Genomic DNA, 26,940 nt, shown 5'->3' on the forward strand with positions numbered 1-26,940 from the left:
AGTCGAGCTGCCTGTCTCGCTGTTTCGATGACAGCATATCCGTTGTGTGATGCAAGGATTGCTGAAGGTGATGAGAATCCAGAATAGTGACCGTTGCTTTAACAATAGGTTTCAGGCTCCTGTATGTGGCTCATTTTTTTTAGCATGCTCTGTGGGGAGCTTATTATTCAGTAGAAACGTTGAGGAGGAAGGAAACTGCATGCCCTAGCTAACCGAGTATTTCAGTCGTTCGAGCTTCATCTGTGTGTCTGCCCCCATTCTGTTGATGGTTGCCTTCTTTGCTCAAAGACGTTTTCAAAGTAGGGCGAATCGTGTTCCTCCCCAGACTTTTGAAAAATGTTCAAAAGGGGGGGATCGTACTAAAATTTAATACCTCCTTAACGTAGCAAAAGAAGGTATTTCCGAAGAGGTTTGCTTGCCTCGTTCAAGAGCCACCCCTCCCCGTGACACTAAAAAGTTTCCCAAAAATCCAGGGCAAATGTGCACGGCAATTTAGAGAAATGGTTTCTAAGTCTAATTTTTTTTCTCACTGTTAATCTGTTAGATCAAGTAGGAGGAATGTAACTGATGGTGTGAAACGAGCTCTCCAGAACTATCCTGGGGTTTTTGTGACGTATACCTGTATCTAGGGATGTCCTCTAGGATTTACAACGCTGTAGTTAGAATCTTCATTCTTATTCATAGAATCTAACACAAGATGCCCCCACATAGGTTGGATGTTGAGGTACCAACTCTTTAATAAATCCTCAGCATCATTCCTTCTAACAAACTTGGTGGCCCATGGGGGTTTCTTCATACTTGGGTGACTCTCCAGGTATGTATAAAACAAATTTCCTTGTAAACTTTAAAAAGGATTCCTTCCCCAAGGCCTGATAAGAACTGATCTTGCTTAAGGAGGCATGGAATGCTGACAGCTGTAGAAAGCAGAGGAGGAATAGAGAGACCAGCCTGATCAAACCACAAAGTCCTTACAGGACACTGGAGGGACACTGGAGGGAGATATTTGAATCAGGAGGAAATTTCCCAACCGTTTACCCTTCTCCCCCCTCGCTGAGTCCTTGTGGACCCCCAGTTTGTTCCCTCGGGTGGCAAAATATTGTTCCACTAGGGTACTCCCAACAGAACCAGTGTACTGATGGACTGGAAAGACTAGGATCAGATCTCTGTTAGGCTAAGAGGTGGCTAACCTAGTCTGCAAGGCGGGGTTTGTTGTGAAACTACAGTGTGTGTGTATGCATGCACAGGGGTGGGGGGACTTATATGGCCCTGAGCTCTTTGTAATAGCAAAACGGGGCCTCTTTGTATGGAAACAAAATGAGGCCAGCCATATACAGGGAAGGGGTTTCTGCTTTCAACAGGGACACCCCAGGTAAGCACAAAAATACTACTTTATAAATTCCAAGGGGAAAGCCTGACTCCCCCCCCCAACCAGCAAGACCTGAACCATTCACGCTTCCAGCCAATGTGCAAGCCAGCGTGGTGTAGTGGTTAAGAGCGGTGGCTTAGAGTGGTGCACTCTAATCTGGTGAACCGGGTTTGATTCCCCACTCCTCCACATGAGCGGCGGAGGCTAATCTGGTGAACTGGATTTGTTTCCCCACTCCTACCCATGAAGCCAGCTGGGTGACCTTGGGCTAGTCACAGCTCTCTTAGAGCTCTCTCAGCCCCACCTAACTCACAGGGTATCCTTTGTGGGGAGGGGGAGGGAAGGTGATTGTAAGATGGTTTGACTCTTCCTTAAGTGGTAGAGAAAGTCGGCATATAAAAACCAACTCTTCCTCTTCCTCTTCTTTTTCTTCCTCCTCCTCGGAAAACAACTTGGGGCAATGGTTTAGTTAAAGGATCTGTCCCACACACACACACACACACACAAACAAAAAAATAAGCATGTTTTTAATTTGCAACTTCTGCAGATTTATCCAGCTGAAACTGGAACGTGCTACCCCGGCCGAGCGGCAGCTTGTGTTCAATGAAATCCTCCAGGCTGCTTATCAGCTGATGGTTGATGTCTTTGGAAACTACGTCATCCAAAAGTTCTTTGAGGTGAGTCTCGTCCGCTGCTCTGAGGAATTCTGCTTCTAGCATGAACACACATGAAACTGCCTTACACTGAATCAGACCCTTGGTCCATCAGAGTCATTGTCTACTCAGACCAGCAGCAGCTCTCCAGGGTCTCAGGTGGAGGTCTTTCACATCACCCACTTGCCTAGTCAGTTTAACTGGAGATGGCGGGGATTGAACCTGGGACCTTCTGCATGTCAAGCAAACGTTCTCCCACTGAGCCACAGCCCCTCATCCAGGAATGGAGGGCAGCACTTATACGAGGGATATTTTCTCCTGAATCCTGTTCTGGGTCATGATTGTTGTTATGTCCCTCTAGTTTGGCAGCCTGGAACAAAAACTGGCCTTGGCTGAGCGCATCCGTGGCCACGTCCTTTCCTTGGCTCTGCAGATGTACGGCTGTCGAGTCATCCAGAAGGCGCTTGAGTTTATCCCTCCCGACCAGCAGGTAATTGTAAGTTTCCATTTTAACTTTCCTTCTTGATGTTGAATGTTGTGGTTTTTTTTAAAAAGTGAGTTGTGTCGGCTTTGTCTCTCGTGGCTTTTGTTTTCTCGCCTCTGTTCTCTGGTATGTGTAAGTGTATGGAATATGTATGCAGCCCAAGGGGATGGGATAGATCTAGCGCAGGGGTGGGGAACCTTTTTTCCACCAAGGGCCATTTGGATTTATAACATCATTCACGGGCCATACACAGTTATCAACTTAAAAATTTGCCGGCCAAGCCCCAAGCAGGCAGCAGCCCCAGATGACCCCCCCGCCCAGGCAAGCAGGCAGGCATCCAACCGGTGGTGCACTCGCCCACCTGGTGGCACAGGATGGTCTGTTGCACCAGCCGGGCATAGCCATCCAGCCACACACCAGAGTTGCTTCTGCTCCGCATGGTCGGGGCTGGATTCTACAGCCGGCTCCTGCTACCTCTGCCTGCAGGGATGAACTGAGGACACACTGGCTAAGAACTCCCCCCCCCTCGCATTCTGGCCCTGCTCCCTTTAACCCCTCCATTGTCGCCACTTCCGCCCCCAGCCCTCTTGTAGTGCAGAGGGAATACATTTCTCCATGGGCGGGGTGGGAAAGGGTTAACACAGTTTCTTGGGCGGTCCTAGCAGCTCCATAGCTAACAACTCTTCGGCAAGGGGGGAAAAGGTTCCTTTTCTCGGCAAAACAAACTCACATCCGCCTTGAATAGAGGCTATTCCTGTCCGCGGGAGGGGGTGGATCGCCAGTCTTAGATACTTCTGAACTAGAGATCTGCCAGGACTCACGAAGGGCCAGACCAAATGATTTTGCGGGCCTTAAATGGGCCCGGGGCTTGCCATTCCCCACCCCTGATCTAGCGGTTCTGTTTGTAGAGGGGTGAGCAGGGATTCTAGCAGATGAAGAGTTTTTCACACAAATAGGGACACAAGATCCTTAATCTCACTACAGATGGTAGTTTTATGCCCCTAAGCATTTCTCCCCTGCTCTAACCAAGCTGATTATATTTTGCATTGTCCCTTTGCCTCCTTCCTCCTTTTTTTGCAACACCCTTCCCTTCTTCAGACTGGGATATAAGGTCTTGGGGAACTCCGTTCCTACTTTTATCTTATGAAGGGAGCTTTGACTCTCGAAAGCTCATCCCCCCCCAAAAAAAACCTTGATGGTCTCTAAGGCGCTACTGGACTTGAGTCTAGTTGTCACACAAGGCAGATCACGGCATTGCAAAACTTGGGGAAGTTTTCCCCTCAGAAAAAAAATAGGGTAGTCTGGGAAGGCTTAGAATGAGGAGGCTGGGCTTAAATATAAGATACTGTTCAGGAAAAAGGACTAAATTCCAAGCTCAGTCCTGTTGAAAACACGGCAGACCTATCCATGTATGCGGCCTTTAAGTTGTTAAGAACCTTGCGAAGAATCCTTTTGGAGCAATTCAGAGTCAAGTATCCTGATTTCGACCAGACGCTCCCATCTCCCCAGGAAGCTCACAAGCGTTGAGCAAAGTCAGTCAGCCTCCCTCCACTTTTTGCTCCCAGCTTCTGGTGTTCAGAGACGCACTGCTTCTGAATATGGAGGTTCCGTTTGGCGTTCATGGCTCATAGCCGTCGACTGACCCGTCCTCCAGGAACGTGACTGATCCTCCGTGGTAAAGCTCGTGGGCATCATCTTGTAGCAGATTCCTTTCCTTTATCCCTTAGGACCTCCTTGATCCATTGATCTTGAGCAGCATAGATGTAAAACTTACATCCTTATATCCCTGAAACATTAGATTTAAAATGTTTCAGGGATATAAAGACTTAGATAAATTTTGCTACTGCCAATGTAGCCTTGGGATCCCTGTCACTTAATTAAGAAGGCATTATATTTAAGAAGGCATTATATCAGACACAGAGGCACTGGATTTATGTATTAAATGAGGAGAGATAGATCGTGCTGTAAGGTCCTCACAGAAACGACATTCCAAGAGCACATGAGCTAATGAGTCGATGGAGCCAGAAGAGCACAGACAAATCCTTTCCGAGTATGGTAAATTCAAAATTCTGCCTTGCATAACCGTAGGTTAGCGTTTAATCAAGCTAGAACAAAGGCTGTAGGGAGACAAGGAATTGTTGAGAAGTAGGAACAGGCAGGCAAACCCCATGGTGATGAGTGGCAGATTCCATGCATCAACTCTCTGAAACTGACTCACAAATTAGCTGCACATGTTTACTCTTCCTGATTTTTCTTGGGTTGAGGCAGTGCAGAACAGCTCAGGACTGCAGCAAAGAGCTCCGGCCCCTGCTGTCGTTCCGTAGATTGAAAGGGTCCCCGGCAAGGCCGCTCCTCATGATGCAGAGAGCCAGCGGATTTGGAGGGAGGGGGCTGTTCCTTGACTCCCCGTGGGGCCGGTCAGCCGCGGTTCCGGTGGTGCTTTCTCTGTCTCTCTTTATGCCTCCTTTCATAGAACGAGATGGTCCGAGAACTGGACGGCCACGTCCTGAAGTGTGTGAAAGACCAGAACGGCAATCATGTGGTGCAGAAATGTATCGAGTGTGTGCAGCCCCAGTCCCTGCAGTTCATCATTGATGCATTTAAGGGGCAGGTGAGTGCGGCAGGGAGGGAAAATAAGGATTTTAAATACTCTGGCTGGCTTTTTTGGCTTCCCTGGATCGACAGCTTGCTTATCAGATCCGATGGCTTAAACGTTTAATGACAATGCCTCGTCTCGAAAAGCCACCGGAAAGAATATTCTGCTGGAATATGCCTTTTTGACTACTCCTACATGATAAACCGTTTCCTAAAAAATCAGTATTGTCATTATGGTGTCATTAGGTGTGATGATTTACTGAGCAAGACAGCTGCTGCCCCGAGGAGCTTACAATCTAAAATTTGATTGTGGAAAGAACCAGGTAAAGGGAGGGGGAAGAAGAGGTAGGTGAGGATAAAGGGGTTGGGGGCTTTGCACAGGTTCAGCTTCACATATTTAAGCCCAGGTTTTACTAGGGTACAATGGCTAAGGAGTTAACTTGAAATCGTCACAGAAGGCTGGGCTTTGAGGAGGAATTTGAAGGAAACAGAGAGGCGGCACCATGTCGATGTTTGGGGAGGAAATTCCAGGCTTAAGGTGCTGCAGGAGACATAAGAAGGGACTTGACATAGCCTGAACGTCAAAACAGACGAGTGGCTTTGATGGTAGAATTCTGAGCCCAAGGGAGAAGACCGAAGCGCAGCCGTGGTAAGGCTAGCCAGTTGTCAAGGTAGGTGGCAACCTGAGAAGCTTCTGTTGGGGACTGAGGGGAAGGGTTGTATTTTTCGCGACGTTCTCCTCAGAGAAACGCCGTGGCTCGGCAGCCAGCTGAGTACAGCATGCAGGAGCAACAAGGGTATCTGAACGGGCTTGGTGTCCGGTGGTGGATGGCACCATTGTCAAGGGATACCTGGAATATGGGGAGAGAGGATGAGGAATTGGGTCTTGGTGAGAAGGAAACCAAGTGTAAATGTCAGGCAGGCAACTTGGAGGTTTGGGGTATCGGGGGGGGGGTTCACATCAGGTGGGGGTGAGGAGAAGATGGAGTTTGCATCATGGATTTGTAGGTGGTACGAAAAGTCATTGATTTCGATGAGGTCTGGGTGTGGGGAGATAGTAGTAGGGCTCCTGGCAAAGGGGGGAACCCTCCTGTGGAAACACTGAATCCGGTGTTTAGTGTTGCTATTACAGGTTGAGTATCCCTTATCCGGACCATTTGGGATCAGCAGTGGTCCGTATTTCGGATCTTTCCGTATTTTGGAATATTTGCATATATGTAATACCTTGGGGATGGGACCCAAGTCTAAACGCGAAATTCACTTACATTTTAATATATATTTTATATACTCTTTATACACATTGTCTGAATGCCATTTTAAACCACATTTTAAATAATTTTGTGTGCATTGGACCGTCAGAAAGCAAATCGGCGTGTTGCAGAGGGCCTGTGAGTCATGCCTGCAAGCCTGCTCAAAAAGTCTGGTTTTCAGGTCATTCCGGATATTGGATGTCCAGATAAGGGATACTCAACCTGTAGTACTTTTAATAGATGATGCAATGTAGGAGCTCTAGGCCTGCCGGGAGTTCCCGGTGGATTATCCTACATCTGCTGGAGCCAAAGGCTGGGTCTCAAAACCTAACGATTTCCGGATCGCTGCCCACTGCATGATGCATTTGTAAGTATTGGGGGGTAATTGACCTCAGAAAGTAGATATTGATCCTGCGGTGGTTTCTTCCTTCAGGAAAGTGTTCGTTAATTCAGCACGTTTGGTGGATGGTCACGGATCAATGTTAGCAAGTTTCACTGTAGGCTTTGCTTTAAAACCATTATATTAAATATAAGATTTCATTTCCCGGGCTGAATTTTAAAAAGTAAAGTATGCAGTAGCTGATTTTTTTTTTTTAAACCATGAATTTGAAAATGTTATTTTTACAAATTGCTCCCTTTTTTAGACCCTTTCCACCCTGGAAAAGTGCTCCATTCTGCTGCTGTCTTTGATTCCTTTCCTGACTTGAGGCTAGAAACCAGTGCCTTTTGAAAGGTTATTTCGTTTTGTGATTATCAAATGGCTGAGTTCGCTTATTTAGGGTATGCAAAGGGTCAAGAGCTGGTGGAAAAGGCAGGTAAAGGATATTCTGAAGCTACAAGCCTTATGCCGAAGACCTTCCAAACAATTGCTAGCAAAAGAGAACTGTGTTCTCACCATTGTTGGCAATTTCTCTGTCAGCGGACAGAGGAAACGAAACCATCTGCCTCTTGCCAGGAATTCCCAACCTTGTGAAATTCGCAATGCAAAGACCTAAAACCTTGGTTTAGTATAACCATGACTAGTGTGATTGTCTAAGCACTGGCCACTCTGCTAACGATAGTTATTTAAAGGTACATCAGATTAGGATCTGAAACCATAGTTGGAAGTTGATTCAAGAACCACAACTGACCTATTTTTTTTAAAGCAATTAAGAAATCTGCTACAGTTCTTCCTAAAAATAATTTCTCATGCTGTCTGAATTTGGCCTACAGCGTGGTGTAGTGGTTAAGAGTGGTGGACTCTAATCTGGAGAGCCAGGTTTGAGACCCCACTCCTCCATATGAGCAGCGGACTCTCATGTGGGGAACCAGGTTGGTTTCCCCACTCCTCCACATGAAGCCTGCTGGGTGACCTTGGGCTAGTCACAGTTCTCTCCGAATTCTCTCAGTCCCGCCTACCTCACAAGGTATCTGTTGTGGGGAAGGGAAGGAGATTGTAAGCCTATTTGAGACTCCTTAAAGGTAGAGAAAAGTAGGGTATAAAAGCCAACTTCTCTTCTTCTACTTGGCTTAACCTCAGTTTGATCCTTCTTGCTGCTGTTGCTAATGCATCCTGCACTGGTGTGCTCGTCAAAGTTTACCAAGATTTGCATGATCATCAGTAAGCTGAATCCTAGTTTCAGAAGCGAACAATAGTGAAAAATAAAACATGGTTTCGCATGATGTCTGAACCAGGCCACTGAATCTCACGCTGCCTGCCCTTTGCCTGCCCCATCTGGGAGTCTCAGCCCCTTAGCCAACCCAAAAGGTATATCTGCAGTTTTTCCCACCTTGGGCTTCCACCTACGATTGTTTGGTCTTGGACAAACTCTCAAGAGTGTTTTCAGCCGCACCGTTCTTTCAGCTCTGCTCATAGCGGCTAGCAAGGCTTTTTGGCAAGGGTCCATTCGGAGGAGGAGTAAGGTTGCTCCCTTGGAGCCCGTCATGCAACCTCTTGTCTTTTGGCAACAAAGAACTCCCCAATGAAATAAGAGTTTAAAAGCTGCTATGGGTCAGTGGTAGAGCATCTGCTTGGCATGCAGAAGGTCCCAGGTTCAATCCCCGGCATCTCCACTTAGAGGGACCAGGCAAGTAGGTGATGTGAAAGACTCCCGCCTGCGACCCTGGAGAACCGCTGCCGGTCTGAGTAGACAATACTGACTTTGATGGACCAAGGGTCTGATTCAGTATAAGGCAGCTTCATATGTTCATATGCTGCGTCCGATTCCCCTCTCTGCTTCAGTTTTTCTTTTGGATCCATCTTGTTGGGTTTTTTGGTGTGTGTTTGTTTTTTTAATCTGCCAAGATGAAGCTGCTAAGAGCCTGACAGTCCTCAGGAGTCAGACATTTCATATTCTGTGCAGAGCATTTCAGTTGTGGCGCAGTGGTTAAGAGCCAGTGTGGCGTAGTGGTCAAGAGCGGCGGACTCTAATCTGGAGAACCAGGTTCGATTCCCCACTCCTCCTCATGAAGCCAGCTTGGTGACAGTTCTCTCTGAACTCTCTCAGCCTCACTTAGCTCACAGGGTGTCTGTTGTGGGGAGAGGAAGGGAAGGAGATCATAAGCCGCTTTGGGACTCCTTAAAATTAGAGGAAAAGTGGGGTATAAAAACGAACTCCTCCTCCTCCTCTGTATGCAATACATGCTGTTCTGAGTGAGATTCTCCCACTCCCCCTTGTCTTGTCCTCAGGTGTTTGCCTTGTCCACCCACCCCTATGGTTGCCGTGTCATTCAGAGGATCCTTGAGCACTGTCTACCTGAGCAGACCCTGCCCATCCTGGAGGAGCTGCACCAACATACAGAACAGCTCGTGCAGGTAAGGCTGGCTGTTGGGTTAAACGCCATTCCATCAGAAGAGCTAATGGGTTGTTTAAATAAGGTTCCATACTCTGAATGAGTATGTCAGTGAGGTTCTGGCCAAACAGGTACTCATCAGCATTCTTTATTTAGTTGTGCCCTGCTCGATGAGGCTAGGAGCAGATGGGTAAAACCTTTTATCTGGAACCCTTCGTGCAAATTGGATAATCTGAGGGTCCTTTTAGCAGGGTTGGATTTTAAAATGTTAATACTACATTGGCAGTTGCAAAGTTTCTTTCCAGTCAATTAAAATTTTTAAAAAATATTAATTCGTTTATTGGTTATCTAGATCAAAGCTTCTTAAGCTGTGGGCCCATATGGGGCCGCATAACTGAATGTGGGGGTCGCGAAAAATTTGGCAACAGCAAACGGTTTTCTGATTTATTATCAGTAAATGTTTGATTTGGGCATCTATTTTATATACCTATATACCCGGGGTCACGTAAAAACTTCTCGGGCGAAAAGGGGTCGCGAGCGGAAAAAAGCTTTTAAGAAGCCCTGATCTAGATATCTATCTATATACAAATATTAAAATATATCGTTCAACTTTGGTCCCTGTGCAGCCCCACGTTGGGACTGTGCCTGCGCACCAGCCTTCCACCAGAAGTTTTTTTCTAGCTTTTAGCCTATCAGGGGGCACCCCTTCCTTTGGAGCGAGTGGGAACGGCTTCCCACTGAAACCGTTGCATGACTCCCAGGAGGTGCACCCCCTTCCCCTCAGTTCCTTCTCTGCTGCCGCCAAGAAAGGAAGCATTTAGCGTTTCAAGCCTGTTTCCTTCGAGAATCCTGTGAGTAAGGACTGAGAAAGTCGCCTGGTCTGGTCCCAACGTCGCTTATTTTAGCACTCCACGTACGACCCAAGGATGATGGCGCCTGAAGCGCTATTCAAAAAGTGTTCCAACTGCGGGGCAAGATGCACACATACCCTCCCTCCTGCTCCCGCTGCTAGCTTTCTTACTGCCATCTCTATCCTATTCTATTGGGCTGGCGGCAGCAGAGAAGGAACTGAGGGGAAGGGGGCAGTCCTCCTGGGAGTCATGCGACTGTTTCGGCGGGAAGCCATTCCCGCTCGCTCTAGGAAAAAACCTTCCGGGGGCAGGCCTGCATGCAGGCACAGTCCCAATGTGCGTCTGCACCGGGTACCTTGATGAACAACAGTTACAGTTATAAGTGCAACTTAATTTTTCTTTAGTTTCAGTCTCAGTGTGACACAGTTCAAGGCCGAATTGGCAACATGAGCAGTATCATTAAAGTAAAGCTTGGCTGGCTGGCTGGCTGGCTGGGGGGGTGGAGGGGGCGGGGGGCAAAGTAGGCCGCCTGCGCCAGACCTGAAGGGGGCTCAGGAGGTTTGCAGAGGTGGATTTTTTTCCCCAGTGCTGCAAGAATAAGACAAGTGTCACCTGGTAGAACATTGTTGGTTTTGCGTGCGAGCGTCTGTGCGCGCGTGCCTCCTCTTCTTTCGAGCAGGCGTTCAGAACCGATAACGGTAACGATAAAAACTGGCATTGTAGCAATTAAAATGGCAGCGCAGATGAAACAGCCCTGATGTGGATGGCCCTGGATAGCTTGGTCTCATCGCATCTTGGAAGCTAAGCCAAGTCGGCCCCAGTTTGTACTTGGATGGGAGACCACCAAGGACATCCAGGGTCACTATGCAGAGGCAGGGACTGGCCAACCACCTCTGTTCGCCTCTTGTCTTGAAAACCCTACAGGTTTGCCATAATTCAGCTGTAACTTGATGGCACTTTTCCACCACCACAGATGAAACCAACCAACCTGGAGATGGTAGCATAAAAAAGAAAACACAGGTTTTAAAAAATCCAAGGAGCAAGGGGAAGTGCTGGAAAATCAGATAACCTTTATTTAGATACCCTGTTTTTCTCCCTAGTGGGGACAGAAAACGGCTTACGGCCTCGTTCTCTCTTCCTCCATTTTATCTGCGCAACACTGTGCGATAGGTTAGACAGGCCCAGGCTTTCGTGTCCCAAGTGGGGATTCGAACCATAGTCTCCCAGATCTTAGTCTGACCATCACTAACCATGACACCACACATAGCTGAACTGGCAGACTACCTGGTGCAAGAAGGTGGTAGAGGTGGTGCTAAGTGAGCATCTGTTGGGTGGGAGCGCTCAAAAAGAGGTGCAACCGCAACAAAGGTCCTTCTCTCGGTTGTACTGGATTTTCCTTTCTGTACAGCTGTGGAAGAACTCTCATCTGGAGGTGGCAAACTTAATAACATAATAAAAGCGCCATTAAGTTGCAACCAACTTACGGCAACCTCTGATGGGGTTTTCAAGGCAGGACTTGAGCAGAGGTGGGGTTTGCCATTGCTTGCCTCTGCGTAGCAGCCCCCATGCTTCCTTGGTGGTCTCCCATCCAATTGCTAACGATGGCTGGCCCTGCTTAGCTTCTAAGCTCTGACAAGCTCGGGCAAGTCTGTGCTATTCAGGCTGCTGTGGCAAACTTACTGATGTGTAATAATAACTACCATAAAAAGTAAAGGTAGCCCCTTGTGCAAGCACCGGGTCATTACTAACCCATAGGGTGACGTCACATCCTGACGTTTTACGAGGCAGACTAGATCAAGAGCAAGTTTATTAATACGGTCTATTTGACCAGCCAGAAGTTGGTATATCATATTGTCCAACTTGATAAAACTGTAAAAACTTATTAAAAATTACAAAAATTTATAAAAATCTGGTATTAATAAGATATACAAAATTAGTGCATGACACAAAAGTGGCTTGCCAACTTAAAATTACTAAAAATATAGAAGTATAAAAGAGTTTAACAGGTTTTTTCCACCCTATTTTTGCGTATTTTAATTGCAATGGCGCAGAATTTAGCAGTGGGGAGTGAAAGATGAGGAATCTCTCCCACCAGAACCTTCTTAGACAGGAACTCAGCCAACTTATCTGGGAATCCACTGATAAGGGGATCAATAAGTCTAATACGAGCCCCATGATAAAATGGACAGGCAGACTATATTTACGAGGTGGTTTGCTATTGCCTGCCCCAGCAAGCTGGGTACTCGTTTTGCCAACCTCGGAAGGATGGAAGTCTGATTCGACCTTACCTGAAACTGACTTCCGTCGGGATCGAACTCAGGTCGTGAGCAGAGCTTTGACTGCGGTACTCCAGCTTACCTCTCTGCGCCACGAGGCTCCTAATAATTACTTTAATGTTTAATTCCCTATATGGCACTTAAGCATGAGGCCTGATGACTATCCCCTTGGGCTCCCTGGAGGAAAGGCAGATTAATAATAATAGTAATAATAATATTCTGACCTCCCCCTGCCAAAGCAAGCCTCAGGGCGGTTTACAACAAGAATAAAAAACAAGTCTTTAATGACAAACAATGGCAAAAACATAAAACACAAACAAAGATTAACAGCTTTAAAATAATGGTGCTTTATCATCTGATGTCCCAGTATTGTGGGAGGGTCAACAGATTGTTCTTCCACTTCCTGAAATGTTGGCTTAAAAAATTGGCTCCATTTTCCACTTTAAGTGTTATGTACAGTGGTGATTTTCTCTTGAGCGAATGTTTAAGCAATAGAAGTCTAAGGATTTTTGAGACGGAGAGCTGATACAGAGCTGATGTTCTCACCATGTGCCTAACAGGATCAGTATGGCAACTACGTTATCCAGCACGTACTTGAACACGGGCGACCTGAAGATAAAAGTAAGATTGTGGCCGAAATTCGAGGCAACGTCCTTGTGCTGAGCCAGCATAAGTTTGCCAGGTACGTGACTTTGCTTGTTGTGTATTTTCCAAATGCTTTAAAAGGAGCTGGCGTTGGATTTAGAATGGGAAAGGTGTCAGAGAGAGAGAGAGATGCAGTGTAAATGTGCCGTTATGCTATCGAGAATTGTACTGCCGAATAGGTTTGACCAGTGTCTCAGGAAACTGAGAGGAAATCTTTGAATCAGGTGTACCGTACAGAGTCACTAGCTGGAGCTGAGACACCAGCCGTCGTTTACCTCTTGACTCTCTAGAGGATCTGTGTCTTTTATTCATAATTCTTACGGGGTGTTCAGCACGACGAATCGCAGTGTTCAGTAAGGTGGTGTGGATTCTTTTCCACTGCCAAAATCATTCTCTCCCAATGTGCATCCTCCTTACCCTGAAACCTGGTCTGCACTATACATCTTACCTGCCCCAGTTGTCTACACTTTACCCCCAGCAAGCTGGTACTCGTTTTGCCAACCTCAGAAGGATGGAAGGCTGAGTGGACCTTGAGCCGGCTACCTGTCCCGCCCTCAAAAATCCCCCTGGCTGTTTGTTTGCCCCAGCTGGGAAATTTTAATTGTGCTGATGGGCTACATGTAAGTTTCCCCAACAGAGCAAATAGCAGCTTTGGGGAGCAGTTTCTAGTTGGGAAACCAGTGTGTGTGGGGCGAGCGGGGGTGGGGAGGAAGGTTTGAAGACCCCTCCCACATGTTGTGCCCTTGTCCAAATTTGGAGAAGGTTGACCCTGGATCATTGTTTAGTTTTGGATTATCTTATCCAAAAACATGCGCACCGCACAAAAGGTTTGCTGTTGGCCGCGTTCGTAGATCTTAGAGCTGCCTTTGATATTGTCTCCCGTGGGCGATTATGGTTAAAACAATAAACAAATGCCTTCTTTACCTGATTATGAAACTTAATGAAAACACGAGTTTACGCATAAGATATAGTCATGAAGGTCGATTGTCCAGTTTCATTCTTACACTGCTGTAGGTAAACACTATAGTGGCAGGTTCTGTTAGAGTAAAATTGTCTGTGGCATCAGATAAAGGTTGCCCATATGTTCATACACATGGATTGTTCACATCCTGGAGCAATCCCCCTAGGGCAAAGGACGGCAGAACTTTGTTTCTGAGAGCTACCAAAAATGGGAAGTTCCCAGTCCCAAAGTGGTGGCACAGTGGGAGAAGCCATTCACAAAACGGCGGCTTGTACAAGCATTTCACAGCAGGTCTGCAGTGCTTGGGTGGGGAAGCCTTTCTACTGCTGTTTTCCCAATGCAGACCGCCACCACCACCTCAAATTGTAACGTGCCCTGCTGTTTGTTTGTTTTGATTTTTGACCCGCCCTCAATCCCTGGCCCAGGGCGGCTAGGGGGATTCTTAACCGTTCCCTGTGTTCTCTCTGGCCAAGGCAAATAGCCATTTTGATGCCTGGGAAGAGAGAATCAGTGGTGCACTCCTGTCCCACCCCAGAGCAAGGGGGTATGTGTGTGAAGGAGGTGAGAAAGGCTTGTTGTCATTTTCCCATTCAGTGCAGAGGGGTGTATGTGTGCGCACGCGCATGTCTTATGTGCACACGTGGGACCTTGAGGTCTGCAGGGCCTGTAAAGCAGAGCTATTCCGCCAGACTTATGGTTGAGGCCAGCTATGGTTCCTATATATAAAGGCTGGCCTCCCTAACCTCCCCACTGCGGTAATACCTTTTATTCCATCTGGTACCTTCCATCTGCTCGCATGGCTGAAGTTTGTGTTATTGAGATTCGCACGTTAGAGGCGCCTAGGGAAATTTAGTGTAACGTTTATGCGATATTTTAGGGCTGTTTTAAAATGTTTGAATGTTTTCATTGATTAATATGATTTTTTTATATTCTGTAAGCTGCTCTGAGCCTGGCTTTGGCCGGGGAGAGCGGGGTAACAAATGGCAATAATAAATAAATAATAAATAAATTGTAAGAGAGAGGAGAGAAGCTACAGCAGTGGCTTGAAAAGGCAAGGATAAGAAAGCGAGGAGGGGGCAGAGATCTACTTTCAACAGCTTGGAGGGCGATCAAGAACGTAAGGAGAGCCCTGCTGGATCAGACCGGCGGCCCATCTAGTCCAGCATCCTGTCTCACACAATGGCCAACCAGTTCCTCTGGAGGACCAACAAACAGGGCATAGAGGCCGAGGCCTTCCCCTGATGTTGCCTCCTGGCACTGGGATTCAGAGGTTGACTGCCTCTGAACATGGAGCTTCCCTTTAGTCACCGTGACTAGTAGCCACTAATAGACCTCTCCTCCATCCATCTGTCCCCTTTAAAGCTGTCTGTGCCCATGTAATCTCTGGCAGCGAATCACTATATCCTCTGGCAGCAAAGGGGTCACTCCCGAGTGACCTTCCACTCCCACCCCCGCTCTAGGGCGCATCCATCTAACATGTACACCCAGACAGATTTGGGAGGTGTGCCATAGCTATGCCCCCTCTCCCTGGCTGCAACTCTCAGAGCCAAATTTGTGCGTGCTACTGGCTTGGTGATCTGAAGGTTAAGGTGCGTCCTGGCCGTGTGTAACGGTTTTCCAAGTGTGTGCATCTTCAGTGAGGGAGAGATGTTCACTCCTCGTTCGGATGATGCACAGTTACAGGTTCTCCTCCCTCCCTCATGTGGAAGCTCATCTCTGTGGTGGGAGGAGATGCCTGCGCATTTTGGCTTTGTAGCTGTGTGGACTGTTGCTTTGGGGGATAACCTGTGGCCCTTTTATTATTTTTTAAATACTTGCTGCAGCAACGTAGTGGAGAAATGCGTCACACATGCCTCCCGCACGGAGCGTGCCATGCTGATTGACGAAGTGTGTACTATGAACGATGGCCCTCACAGTGCCTTATATACCATGATGAAAGACCAGTACGCCAACTACGTGGTACAGAAGATGATCGATGTGGCGGAGCCAGCCCAACGGAAGATCGTCATGCACAAGGTGAGTTGCTGGTCTTGACTTCGCTCACGGAAGCGTTCATTACGCAAAGCCAAGAGGCAGAGAGATTTTCCTCCTCTGCACAGTAGTTCACTAGGGAAGGAACTAAATCTTTGCCGCTGCTCCACGACTATCACTGTATTATGACAGCCGAGTAACTGTGTTCCTGTTTCTGCAAATTGCTTAATTCTGCTTATGCAGAAAGGGGTGCAGGGCACTGAGTCCCAAGCTCTTGGCAAATTGAAACCCTGCTCAGACGTTCCCTTCCTCCACCAATGGAAAGCTTCTGTTACACTTGTGGGGGGGGGGGGCAGTTCTTCTTTCAAAACCAAACTCCCTCTGTCTGTGTATCGATCTTGGCTGACCTGTGATCACAACAGTGTGGTGTAGTGGTTAAGAGCAATGGTTTGGAGCGGTGGACTCTGATCTGGAGAACCGAGTTTAATTCCCTGCTCCTCCACATGAGTGGCGGAGGCTAATCTGGTGAACCGGGTTGGTTTCCCCATTCCTCGACATGAAGTACCCATGCATAAATGACCCATGTCAATCCTAACCCCCCGACCCCCATATCAATGATTAAGCCGCCTCAGGAAGATTTCAGACTCTCCTTAGGCCTGTGGCAGTGTTGCCACCATGATCGCCGTTGGGCAGACAGGGGGAGGTGGCAGCTTGGGGCCTTTGCCATCCCTAGTTGCTTGCTTGCCCAGATGGCTGAATAAGAAACCAAATGGTGACGATAGTCAGGAGCAATTTCCGCTGCTCCTTTACATGCCCTCTCCCTGTGGGTGGTGGCCGCTTGGGTTGGGTTTCCCAGCTGGCAATGCCACTCACTTGAGCGCCAGCGTGGTGTAGTGGTTAAGAGCGGTGGACTCTAATCTGGAGAACCGGGTTTGAGTCCCCACTCCTCCATATGAAGCCTGCTGGGTTACCTTGGCCTAGTCACAGCTCTCTCAGCCCCACCCACCTCACAGGGCGTCTGTTGTGGGGAGGGGGAGGGAAGGTGATTGCAAGTCGGTTTGAGTCTCCCTTAAGTGGTGGAGAACGTTGGCATATAAAAACCAACTCTTTTTCTGAGAGCGAGCATGGTGTAGTGGTTAAGAGTGGTGGTTTGGAGCGGTGGATTCAGATCCGGAGAACTGGGTTTGATTCCCAGCTCCTCCACATGAACGGTGGAGGCTAATCTGGTGAACTGGATTTGTTTCCCAACTCCTACACATGAAGCCAGCTGGGTTACCTTGGGCAAGTTACAGCTCTGTTAGAGCTCTCTCAGCCCCACCCACCCCAGAGGGTGTCTGTTGTGGGGAGGAGAAGGGAAGGTGATTGTAAGCCGGTTTGAGTCTCCCTTAAGTGGTAGAGAAAGTTGGCATATAAAAACCAATTCTTCTTCTTCTATCTTCGGTTCCTCCTCGGCAGGCAGGCAGATATAGGGAGGGAGAGAGGGGGGAAAGCAGAATATAATAAAATGTGTCAAACATTTCTTCATTTCAGAGTAACTTAGGTGATTGGTGGTTCTTGGAACAGTGGAGAAATGTCATTCAGCACTTAGTGAGCATGAAAGTCCACAGATGGTTCATTCACTTCTCTACTTTTCCATTTTCTAGATCCGGCCACACATTGCCACTCTCCGCAAATACACCTACGGAAAACACATCTTGGCCAAGCTGGAGAAATATTACATGAAGAACGGGGTTGACCTGGGGCCCATTTGTGGGCCACCAAACGGTATCATCTGAGACGACGGACTTGCAGGACAGAGCCGGTGACCATCTGGAAATTTTACAACCAGCAACCGATCCTATTCCAGTATACAGTTTGAAAATCATTTGTGGTTGCTGAAACATAAAGAGAACAAAACACACCCACACAGACACACACAAAAGGCAAAAAGAACCTTTGTAAATTCCTTTAATTTTATTCTGCATAACATGTACTAATTATTTTTTTAAATACTCAATTGCCCTGCTGTTTCAGTAGTGTATAGAATTCTTGTACATAGGCAACAGATGTACATGGGAAGCCACACTTTTTTCGGGTTCACTGATGTAACTATATTTCAAATACGGAAACTTTTCAGGGTGGCTGATTCAAAATTAATTGAACAAAAACACACCTGGTTTTTAATTCATCTGCTTCGTCAGAGCGCTTCCCCCCCCTTTTCAAAACGCCTGGTTTTGCTCTCTTTTAGTCAAAAGAGAAATTAACAAAATTTTAGTTAAATGGCACTGATCTGCATTTAACTCTATGAATTGAAAGAGAAATCAGTTTGCTAAAGCTTCGGTTTTGAAAATAACCTTTTAAGTTTCTGAAACTTTTAAAATTCCTTTTTCTTAGTATAACGTGCTAAAAAAAAAAAGAGAATTGAGCTTAGCAGTTAATACCGGAAGAGAGACCACGCATACCGAGAACGTTTTTAAAGTAGATGGAAGGGTGTGTGGTTACTGCCTACTCCAATTTCTTCTGTTCACACGGAGGCAATTTTTTAATCATTATTTAGCATGTAGAGGGGAAAAAAATCCAACTCAACTTTGGTCTTGCTTCTATAAATATATAGTGTATACTTGGTGTAGACTTTGCATATATAAAAATTTGTAGTATTTTCTTGTTTTGATGTCTAATCTGTATCTATAATGTACCCTAGTAGTGGAATATACTTTTGATTGTACAATTGTACATTTGTAAACCTCTGTAATGTAAATGTGGAGAAGTTTGAATCAACATAAAACCCATTTTTGGTAAGAAAATGAATTAGCAAACCCTGTGCATTTCAGTGTATATTCACCCCCTTTTTATGGTCGTAGCATATAGTGTTGTATATTGTAAATTGTAATTTCAACCAGAAGTAAAAAAAATTTTCTTTTGAAGGAAATGTTCTCTTTATACAGCCTGGTTAATGTTTTTAAAAAAAGAAATTGCTTGGTTTTATTTGTCACCTAGTCCAGAGAGTAGCGATCCTTTCTAAATGTTATACACAAGACGATTCAGTTTGGGGATTTAAAAAAACAGCAACAACAGAATAGCGTTTATTCGACTCTCTCTTTAAAAAGAAACGTTTTACTTCTTTTGTGGCGGTAACAATAAAGTGCAGAAAAGTACAGGCCCCCTCTCCCCCCCCCCGTTAGTATTCCTTTACAATCAGAGTTCCCCTCCCTTCCTTCCACCTTGTAAAGTGTCAATCTCTTTGCCTTTTTGTACAGAAGATAAAACCGTATTTTGCATTTTGTCTACTTGTAAGTGAATGTAACATACTGTCAATTTCCCTTATTTGAATATAGAATTGTAACACTACACGGTGTACATTTACGGAGCCTTGTGTATATTTCCAATGACCCTTTTGCAAGCACACTTGTAACCATATGTGTATAATTAACAAACCTGTGTATGCTTCTGCCTGGGCGACTATTTTTTGTAACTCTTGTGTAGATTGTCTCTAAACAATGTGTGATCTTTATTTTGAAAAAAATACAGAACTTTGGAATCTGGGTTTGTGCTTTATTTGAATATTCTCCCCCCCCCCCCATATAGTGCACCAGGACAAAATAACTTCCACCGCTTGTTTTGTCTTTTCCAGCTCGTGGTTTCTAGGTACGGTGCTCTTCAGATCCGATACGAAACGGACACTTCCTTCTACAACAGAGGTGGGGAACGTCAGGCCCGGGGGCCGTATAAGGCCCGCGAAATCCTTTGGTCTGGCCCTTTGTGGGTCCTGGCAGATCTCTAGCTCAGAAGGATCTACGACCAGCGATCCGCCCCTCCCGCGGACAGGAATAGCCTCTGTTCAAGGCGGATGTGAGTTTGTCTTGCTGAGAAAGGGAACCTTTCCCCCCCCTTGAAGAAGAGTCCTTAGCTATGGAGCTGCCAGGACCGCCCAACAAACTGTGTCTTGTGTTTGCTGCCCTGCCTGAATCTCTCGGGCCCAGCTGGGAAAGGCAGAGCTCAAAAGCGAGTCGCTCTACATGGCAGATACTCGGAGCTGTCTCCGGTTGTGCCTCTTGGCTGAATGTTTGACCAAATATAGCAGGCTATTTTTTAAGTTGATAATTTTGTATGGCCCGCGAATGATGTTCTAAATATCTAAATGGCCCTTGGCAGAAAAAAGGTTCCCCACCCCTGTTCTACAACATCGGGCCCTTTTCGCTCAGCTGTTGTTTATGGCTCTCTGAAGGTCTTGGGCAGAAGAAAGTATTTCCCAAAGCCAGTTCTTTAAAAAAAAAAAAACAGGAAAGTGCCAGGAATGAAACCCACAACCATTAGTGTGCAAAGTTATGTATGCAAAGCTGTGGCATTTGACACATGAAGCTGTCTCATATTGAATAATACCCTTGGTCCAGCCAAGTCCATAGTGCTCATTTATGCCTGGGTACTTTCACTCACGTTCACTCCCAGTCTGTCTCGGTTGTTCCTTGGAGTTATGCATGAGTTTTCTGTCCATTAGAGGTGACCTCGCTGCCAACCCTCACAATGTCCGGATCTTCCCATTCCTCTGTTAATCCGACTCTTCCCTGAGCAAAGCCCGGGTGAAATCCCCATGCATAAGGCAAAGTGCAGGGTAAGCAAGCTTGGTTTCACTCACAGCGAATTACAACGCAGCATGTCCAGAGGCAAGGATTCAAATACTTCCTGCTGCCTCGGAGCTATTTCTGAGCAAAATAAGATCTTTTTAAAACCGAGGCTTCGATCTCTCCCCTCCCCCTTCCTTTCAGATTGCTCCTTTTTTGGCTGTTGTTCTTAAAATCCTTTTTTAAGCGGCAATTGGGTATGGTGGGGGGATTTTCTCTCATAGTAAGCACCACAAGTAGGCCAATTACAAAGCAGCATCTAAATGGGTGGGGACTTGATTTGAGCTTGGAGACTGCTGGTGCATAGATTCCCAACAGGAAAGTGTGGATCCAGTGAGCAACGGACCACAGGTAAAACTCCCATGCATAAATGACCATTGTCTACTCAGACTCATGGCAGCTCTCCAGGGACTCAGCTAGAGGTGGTTGACATCCTTTAGTCCTCTTGTTGAATAGCCATTGATGGACTTCTCCATGAATCTCTATGATCCTTTAATTCTATCTCTGCTAGTGGCTATTGCTACATCCAGTGGGAGAGAATTTAATTACACATGAGAAATATATGTTCTGCATAAAAGTGTGACTTACCCTGCCTCACGAAGTTGTAATTGTGAACCCCAAAATTAAAATATTTAAAATTAAAATTATAAAACCATACCACCTGATTAAAAACTAAAAGAACTCTGCAAATAAAGCATCAATGTTCTGTTATAATTTAACCATTTCTCCCCCTCCAAGTCATCTCAAAGATCATCTTTACTACAGCGACGAAGATACAAACTTCCTCTGCCCTTCCTGGATAATTTTATAACTGCCCTGACCATTTCCTCTTGCATGCGCAAATTGCAACATGACCTACCTCCTATATTTTAGAAGCCACATTCCAATCGCTGGGAACGCCTCTTCCATCACTGCGCAATCAATATTTTCCCCACCACTAATAAATAAAAGATGACTTCTACCCTTGGAACGGTTTCTAGTGCAAGCGTCAGGGCTCACAGCAAAATTGTTATTGGATTGTTGGGCAGGTCAGTTGCTGTCATTTCCTTCACCATCCCCAGGATATCCTGCCAGAAGTTTGGCACATTAGAGCTCCTCCGCCACGTAGGAAAAACAAAGTCCCTGATTAAGCTGACCACTTCTTTTTTTGTAACTTGCAGAGAGGTATGGCATCATTTTATAGTGATTTGCAGCTATCTGCAGAAGTTCTCTGCTGGAGCAGGCCAAAGGTCTATCAATGGCAATCAGATGCCTCCAAGGAACCCACAAGCACAGCTGGAAGAAGAAGAAGAGTTGGTTTTTATATGCCAGTTTTCTCTACCTTTTAAGGAGAATCAACCTGTCTTACAATCTCCGTCCCTTCCTCTCCCCTTGTGAGGTAGGCGGGGCTGAGAGAGTTCTGAGAGAGAACTGTGACTAGCCCAAGGTCACCCAGCAGGCTTCATGTGTAGGAGTGAGGAAATCAACCCAGTTCACCAGCTTAGAGTCCACTGCTCATGTGTAGGAACGGGGAATCAAACCTGGTTCTCCAGATTAGAGTCTGTTGCTCTCAACCACTACACCACGCTGTCTCTCAAGGCATACCCCCCCAACACATGCACAACTTGTTATTCAGAAGCTTGCTTTTTCCGACTCTGGAACTTCCATAACTAGAGGGGTCGATGCTGGGTCTTGTAGATCCTAGTCAGACACTAACCACTACACAATGCTGCCTCTGTGCCTCTTCACATGTTCATGGGGGAGCGGGCTACCCATGGCTACTAGTCAAAATGGATTCTAGTCATGGTGCATACCTATTCTCTCCAGGATCAGAGGAGCATGCCTATTATATTAGGTGCTTTGGAACACAGGCAGGATGGTGCTGCTGCAGTCGTCTTGTTTGTGGGCTTCCTGGAGGCACCTGGTTGGCCGCTGTGTGAACAGACTGCTGGACTTGATGGACCTTGGTCTGATCCAGCATGGCTTTTCTTATGTTTTTAAAGGGATGGAATCTTGCAAGAGTTCAGAAAGTGTGGCTTGCTGGGGTTTTTTTTGGGGGGTGGGGTGGAGGGATGAAGAGATTAGCTGCTCTGATCCTTGGGTGGAACCCAGGAGGAGGCAGTAGAAGTGGTGAGGGAGATGGGTGGACATGTGGGATGGGAGGTTACTTCTCCTCCCACAACCTACTGCCTAAGACAACCACATCAGTTTGCCACGTGGTAGAGCTGGCCAAACTGAACACCCATGTTAGGGTTGATTTCCACAAGGGCTAGCATTGCATACTTTGAGGTAGGGCAGCTGCCAGGTCCCAGGGTTTTTGACAGGGCCCGTTGCCACAGCACACCCAGCCACATGCTGCCGGGGAAGGACCTGTGGGGTATAGTGGTGGCACTTCCAGCAAAGGTCCCTGTTTGAAACCAGCGGGAGGTTTTTTGGGCGGAGCCTGAGGAGGGGAGGGTTTGGGGAGGGGAGGGACTTCAATGCCGTAGAATCCAATGGCCAAAGGAGCCATTTTCTCCAGGGGAACTGATCTCTGTCAGCTGGAGATCAGTTGTAATGGCAGGAGATCTCCAGCTACGACCTGGAGGTTGGCAACCCTACCCTATCTGCACAGCATCATCAAGAAATGACATGGGCAGTAGTAAGGCTCACAAATGGGCAGGGGAAGGAAGGATACACAGGAGGGGGATGTGGTTGGGTTGGAAAGAAGGCATGATTGGGGTCCTGGTGGAGGTCAGAGCAGGAGGGAGGAGGCTTTGTGGTCCCCCAAAACCTGGAAAAAAGAGAAAGGGAATGAGACCCAACCTGAAAAACAGAAGCTGGGTCCCCAAGATTGGGTGGAATAAAGAAAATATAATTTATTTAAGGCGCTATGTCAGGATAAAAATTATTTTAAAATATCGTTAAAACAGCACAATGGCTTAGCCTAGGTTGATATACTGTAACCAAATGCCAGATGCGTTTCAGCCTGTTTGGCCTTCCTCAGTAGTCAATTGATATCCATGTAAAACAAACACACATATTTACAGATATATAAACATATACCAGCAATTATATATCAGACCAGGCATGTATGTAGGTTGTTTAGTATATTTTTGCCTAGTTGATAATCGCACACACATTTTCTATGGGAGACATATACAGCCCAGTATAACAACTTGTAGACAATCTAACCAGACGTTTGTATAATTGGAAATATACATAGCGCCTTAAATAAAGTATATTTTCTTTATCTCTTTATTTTATTTCTCCCATCCAACCTTGGGCACCCAGCCCCCAAAACCTGGAACTGGCTCAGTCCACAAGACCAGAGTTCAGTCGCTACCAAGGGATGGGGGCACCTGAGACTCAGCCTGTCACAGTCATTCATGATCCGTATGTTCTCTTTTCCTCCGCATGCTGTCCCTGTTGTGGATTGTAGCCATGTGCTCTTTCACAACAAGGTGAATAGCTTCCTTCCCTGGACCATTTCTGTTTGGGGCAATAGTGTTCGGTGGGTAGGGTTGCCAGGTCCCTCTTTGCCACCAGCGGGAGGTTTTGGGGGCGGAGCCTGAGGAGAGCGGTGTTTGTGGAAGGGAGGGACTTCAATGCAATAGAGTCCAATGGCCAAAGCGGCCATTTTCTCCAGGGGAACTGATCTCTATCGGCTGGAGATCAGTTGTAATAGCAGGAGATCTCCAGCTAGTACCTGGAGGTTGGCAACCCTAACGGGGGGGGGGGCTAAAAGTCCTTCTACAGGTGAACCACAGTCTGATCCATTGTGGGAACCTTTTGTGCAAGAGGAGAGAAGAATCTGCAAATCGTGCGTGACTCTGAGAGCTTGAAGGCTGTGAATGTGGTGCTCTCTTGGAAATCAGGTATCTGAGAACACGTTTCTATCTTTCTTTGGAGAACAGAAGGGAACTCGTACATATGTTAAAACGAGGCCTGGAAAAGAACAATTAACACCTTCTTAAAAAATCTGAATCCTAATGGATTTCACACGCTTGATGCGGGGGGCTTGAAATATGTTTGAGTTACTTTTTAAAGAAGCTAGGAGGAACACTTAGACACAATTTGTTATCTAAATAACAAATCTGACAGCTGGTATGGTGTCGTAGTGGTTAAGAGCAGTGGACTCTAGTCAGGAGAACCGGGTTCGATTCCCCACTCCTCCACATGAAGCCTGCTGGGTGATCTTGGGCTACTCACAGCTCTCTCTGAACTCTCTCAGCCCCACCTACCTCACAAGGTGCCTGTTGTGGGGAACCTTTCCATTGGAAGGCTGCCAGAAAGACTGCTGGGCGTTGCGGGACACGTGTGGATGAAAGCCATGGCGAGGAATCAGATAAGATAAAACAGAGAGGCTCCTGCATCAGGAGGGCACGGACAAAACTGCCATCGAGTTTGGCAGTAAGGGAGAAGGGCCCTGTATCCTTGCCGATTGTCTGTGCCAGCAAGGGAGTGGTCAGGCTATTTAAGGCCTTGGCGCAATAAGCAGAGGGAGCGATTAAGTGGTCCTCTTAGGGCTGCCCAGTCCCCCTTGACTGCCAGTGGTAGGGTTTCCATCTTCAGGTAGGAAACCTGGAGATTTGAGGATGGAGCCTGGGATGGACAGGGACCTCAGTGGGGTAAAACATAGGGTTGCCAACCTCCAGGTAATCCAACAAAAATAGTCACCTATGCTGTATGCTACAGGTAAATGCCAGCACTAGGCTCTATATTCACAATCATTCATACAGCAAAATAATTTACAAATAAACCATTCATACATCTTCTAAGAACAATGAGCTCATATGTGTGAAACATACATTACAAACATCTTAATAGTACCATACACAAACAACAACATGTACAAAAAAACCCAAAGTCTAAATTTCACTACAATCCATCAAACTTTTCTTCCAAATTAATCGTGGGTGAAATTCATATGACAAGTCCTCAACTTCAAAACTCCACTTGGGAGCACATCCAGCAATCGCTGATAAGCTTCAAGCTGTCAAGTTTCCTGGGAACGTCCTCCGGATTAATTAACGTTTTCACCACTAGGTGGCTTCATCAGCCAAGAACATTGCTCAAAGAATCTCTGCGCCCCTCACGGCTGGACCTACACATAGTCAGATTGAGACGTCTAGTGCTGGCATGTATCTGTGGTAACCTCCAGGTAATAGCTGGAGATCTCCTGCTGTTACAACTGATCTCCAGCCGACAGAGATCATTTCACCTGGAGAAAATGGCTGCTTTGACAATTGGACTATATGGCATTGAGGTCCCTCCCCTCCCCAAACCCTGACCTGCTCAGGCTCCACCCCAAAAACCTCCAGGTATTTCCCAACATGGAGCTGGCAACCCTAGCAGAACATCATAGAGTCTCCCGTCCAAAGCATCAGTTTTCTCCAGGGGGACTTATCTCTGTAGTCTGAACTGTAATTCCGGGTGATCCTCAGGTCCCACCTTGAGGCTGGCATCCCTAGGTCCTCTGGTTAGGAAAGAGAAGGGCCAAGGGGGGAAGGAATGTACCATGTCTTGGGCAGCTCATGAGGAAGGGGATCCTTGCTGGAGGCAGAGCTGTAATGAGTAGGGTTGCCAGCCTCCAGGTGGTGGCTGGAGACCTCCCGTTATTACAACTGATCTCCAGCGGATAGAGATCCGATCCCCTGGAGAAAACGGCCGCTTTGGCAATTGGACTCTATGGCATTGAAGTCCCTCCCCTCCCCAAACCCCGCCCTCCCCAGGCTTCACCCCCAAACTCTCCAGGTATTTCCCAACCCGGAGCTGGCAACCCTAGTAATGAGGGCGAAGTGCGTGAGGCACTTGCCTCAGGCGCGCAAAGCTGAGGGGCACAGAAAAATATATAAAATTTATACAGCTATTGTTCCAAGCTGCCATGTCATTCAGGTGCATTTCTATAAATTCAAGTTGAACCAACCAAGCAGGAGGGTCTAGGGTTGCCAGGTTCATGTGTTCATTTGCTCTCTCGGCCATTCTTGCTTTAGACAGCAGCTGGCAAAATGCCGCTGGGGGGTGGTGGTCAGGAGTGGTATTCACACTCAAATCATCTGCCTCTGGTTTCCATTTTGGGGAAGGGCCGCAGCTCAGTGGTCAAGCATCTGCTTGGCATGCAGAAGGTCCCAGGTTCAATACCCAGCATCTCCAGTTAAAGGGACTAGGCAAGTAGGTGATGCGAAAGACCCCTACCTGAGACCCTAGAGAGCCGCTGCCGGTCTGAGTAGACAATACTGACTTGGATGGACCGAGGGTCTGATTCAGTATAAGGCAGCTTCATGGGTTCATGTGGGTAGCTGGTCCATGGGGGCAAAAGGCTCCACTCATTGCTGCTTGCCTCCTTTACAGTAAAAATAAAGTACAACAAAAGCCTACTGATCTTACAACCAGTACAGAGCTTTCAGGCTGTCAGCTGAGCTCCTTCCTTAATCAATCTTTAGTCTTCTTGCCTGCTTGTCATGCTGGACCTCAGCCAAATTCCTCCCTGTACTTAATCTAGAGTGCTTCCCTTCCCCCATTCTTCTTAAAGGCTCTTCTCTGGGCCAAAGCCCATG

At 46.9% G+C, this 26,940-nt stretch overlaps 1 protein-coding gene across 1 annotated transcript in view; it reads left to right on the plus strand.

The window, feature by feature from the left end:
• Positions 1-17,638, plus strand: part of PUM1 (pumilio RNA binding family member 1) — a 96,980-nt gene extending 79,342 nt beyond the window's left edge. Inside the window, exons 16-22 of the mRNA XM_056846025.1 lie at positions 1,914-2,043; positions 2,381-2,509; positions 4,977-5,114; positions 9,017-9,142; positions 12,808-12,929; positions 15,677-15,869; positions 17,468-17,638. Coding sequence (XP_056702003.1) covers positions 1,914-2,043; positions 2,381-2,509; positions 4,977-5,114; positions 9,017-9,142; positions 12,808-12,929; positions 15,677-15,869; positions 17,468-17,599 — 970 coding nt within the window. The 3' untranslated portion in view covers positions 17,600-17,638. The remainder of the gene's footprint in view (positions 1-1,913; positions 2,044-2,380; positions 2,510-4,976; positions 5,115-9,016; positions 9,143-12,807; positions 12,930-15,676; positions 15,870-17,467) is intronic.
• The last annotated feature ends 9,302 nt before the right edge of the window (positions 17,639-26,940 follow it).

This window comes from Euleptes europaea, chromosome 3 (genome assembly GCF_029931775.1).
Source record: "Euleptes europaea isolate rEulEur1 chromosome 3, rEulEur1.hap1, whole genome shotgun sequence".
NCBI classification, from domain to species: Eukaryota; Metazoa; Chordata; class Lepidosauria; order Squamata; family Sphaerodactylidae; genus Euleptes; species Euleptes europaea.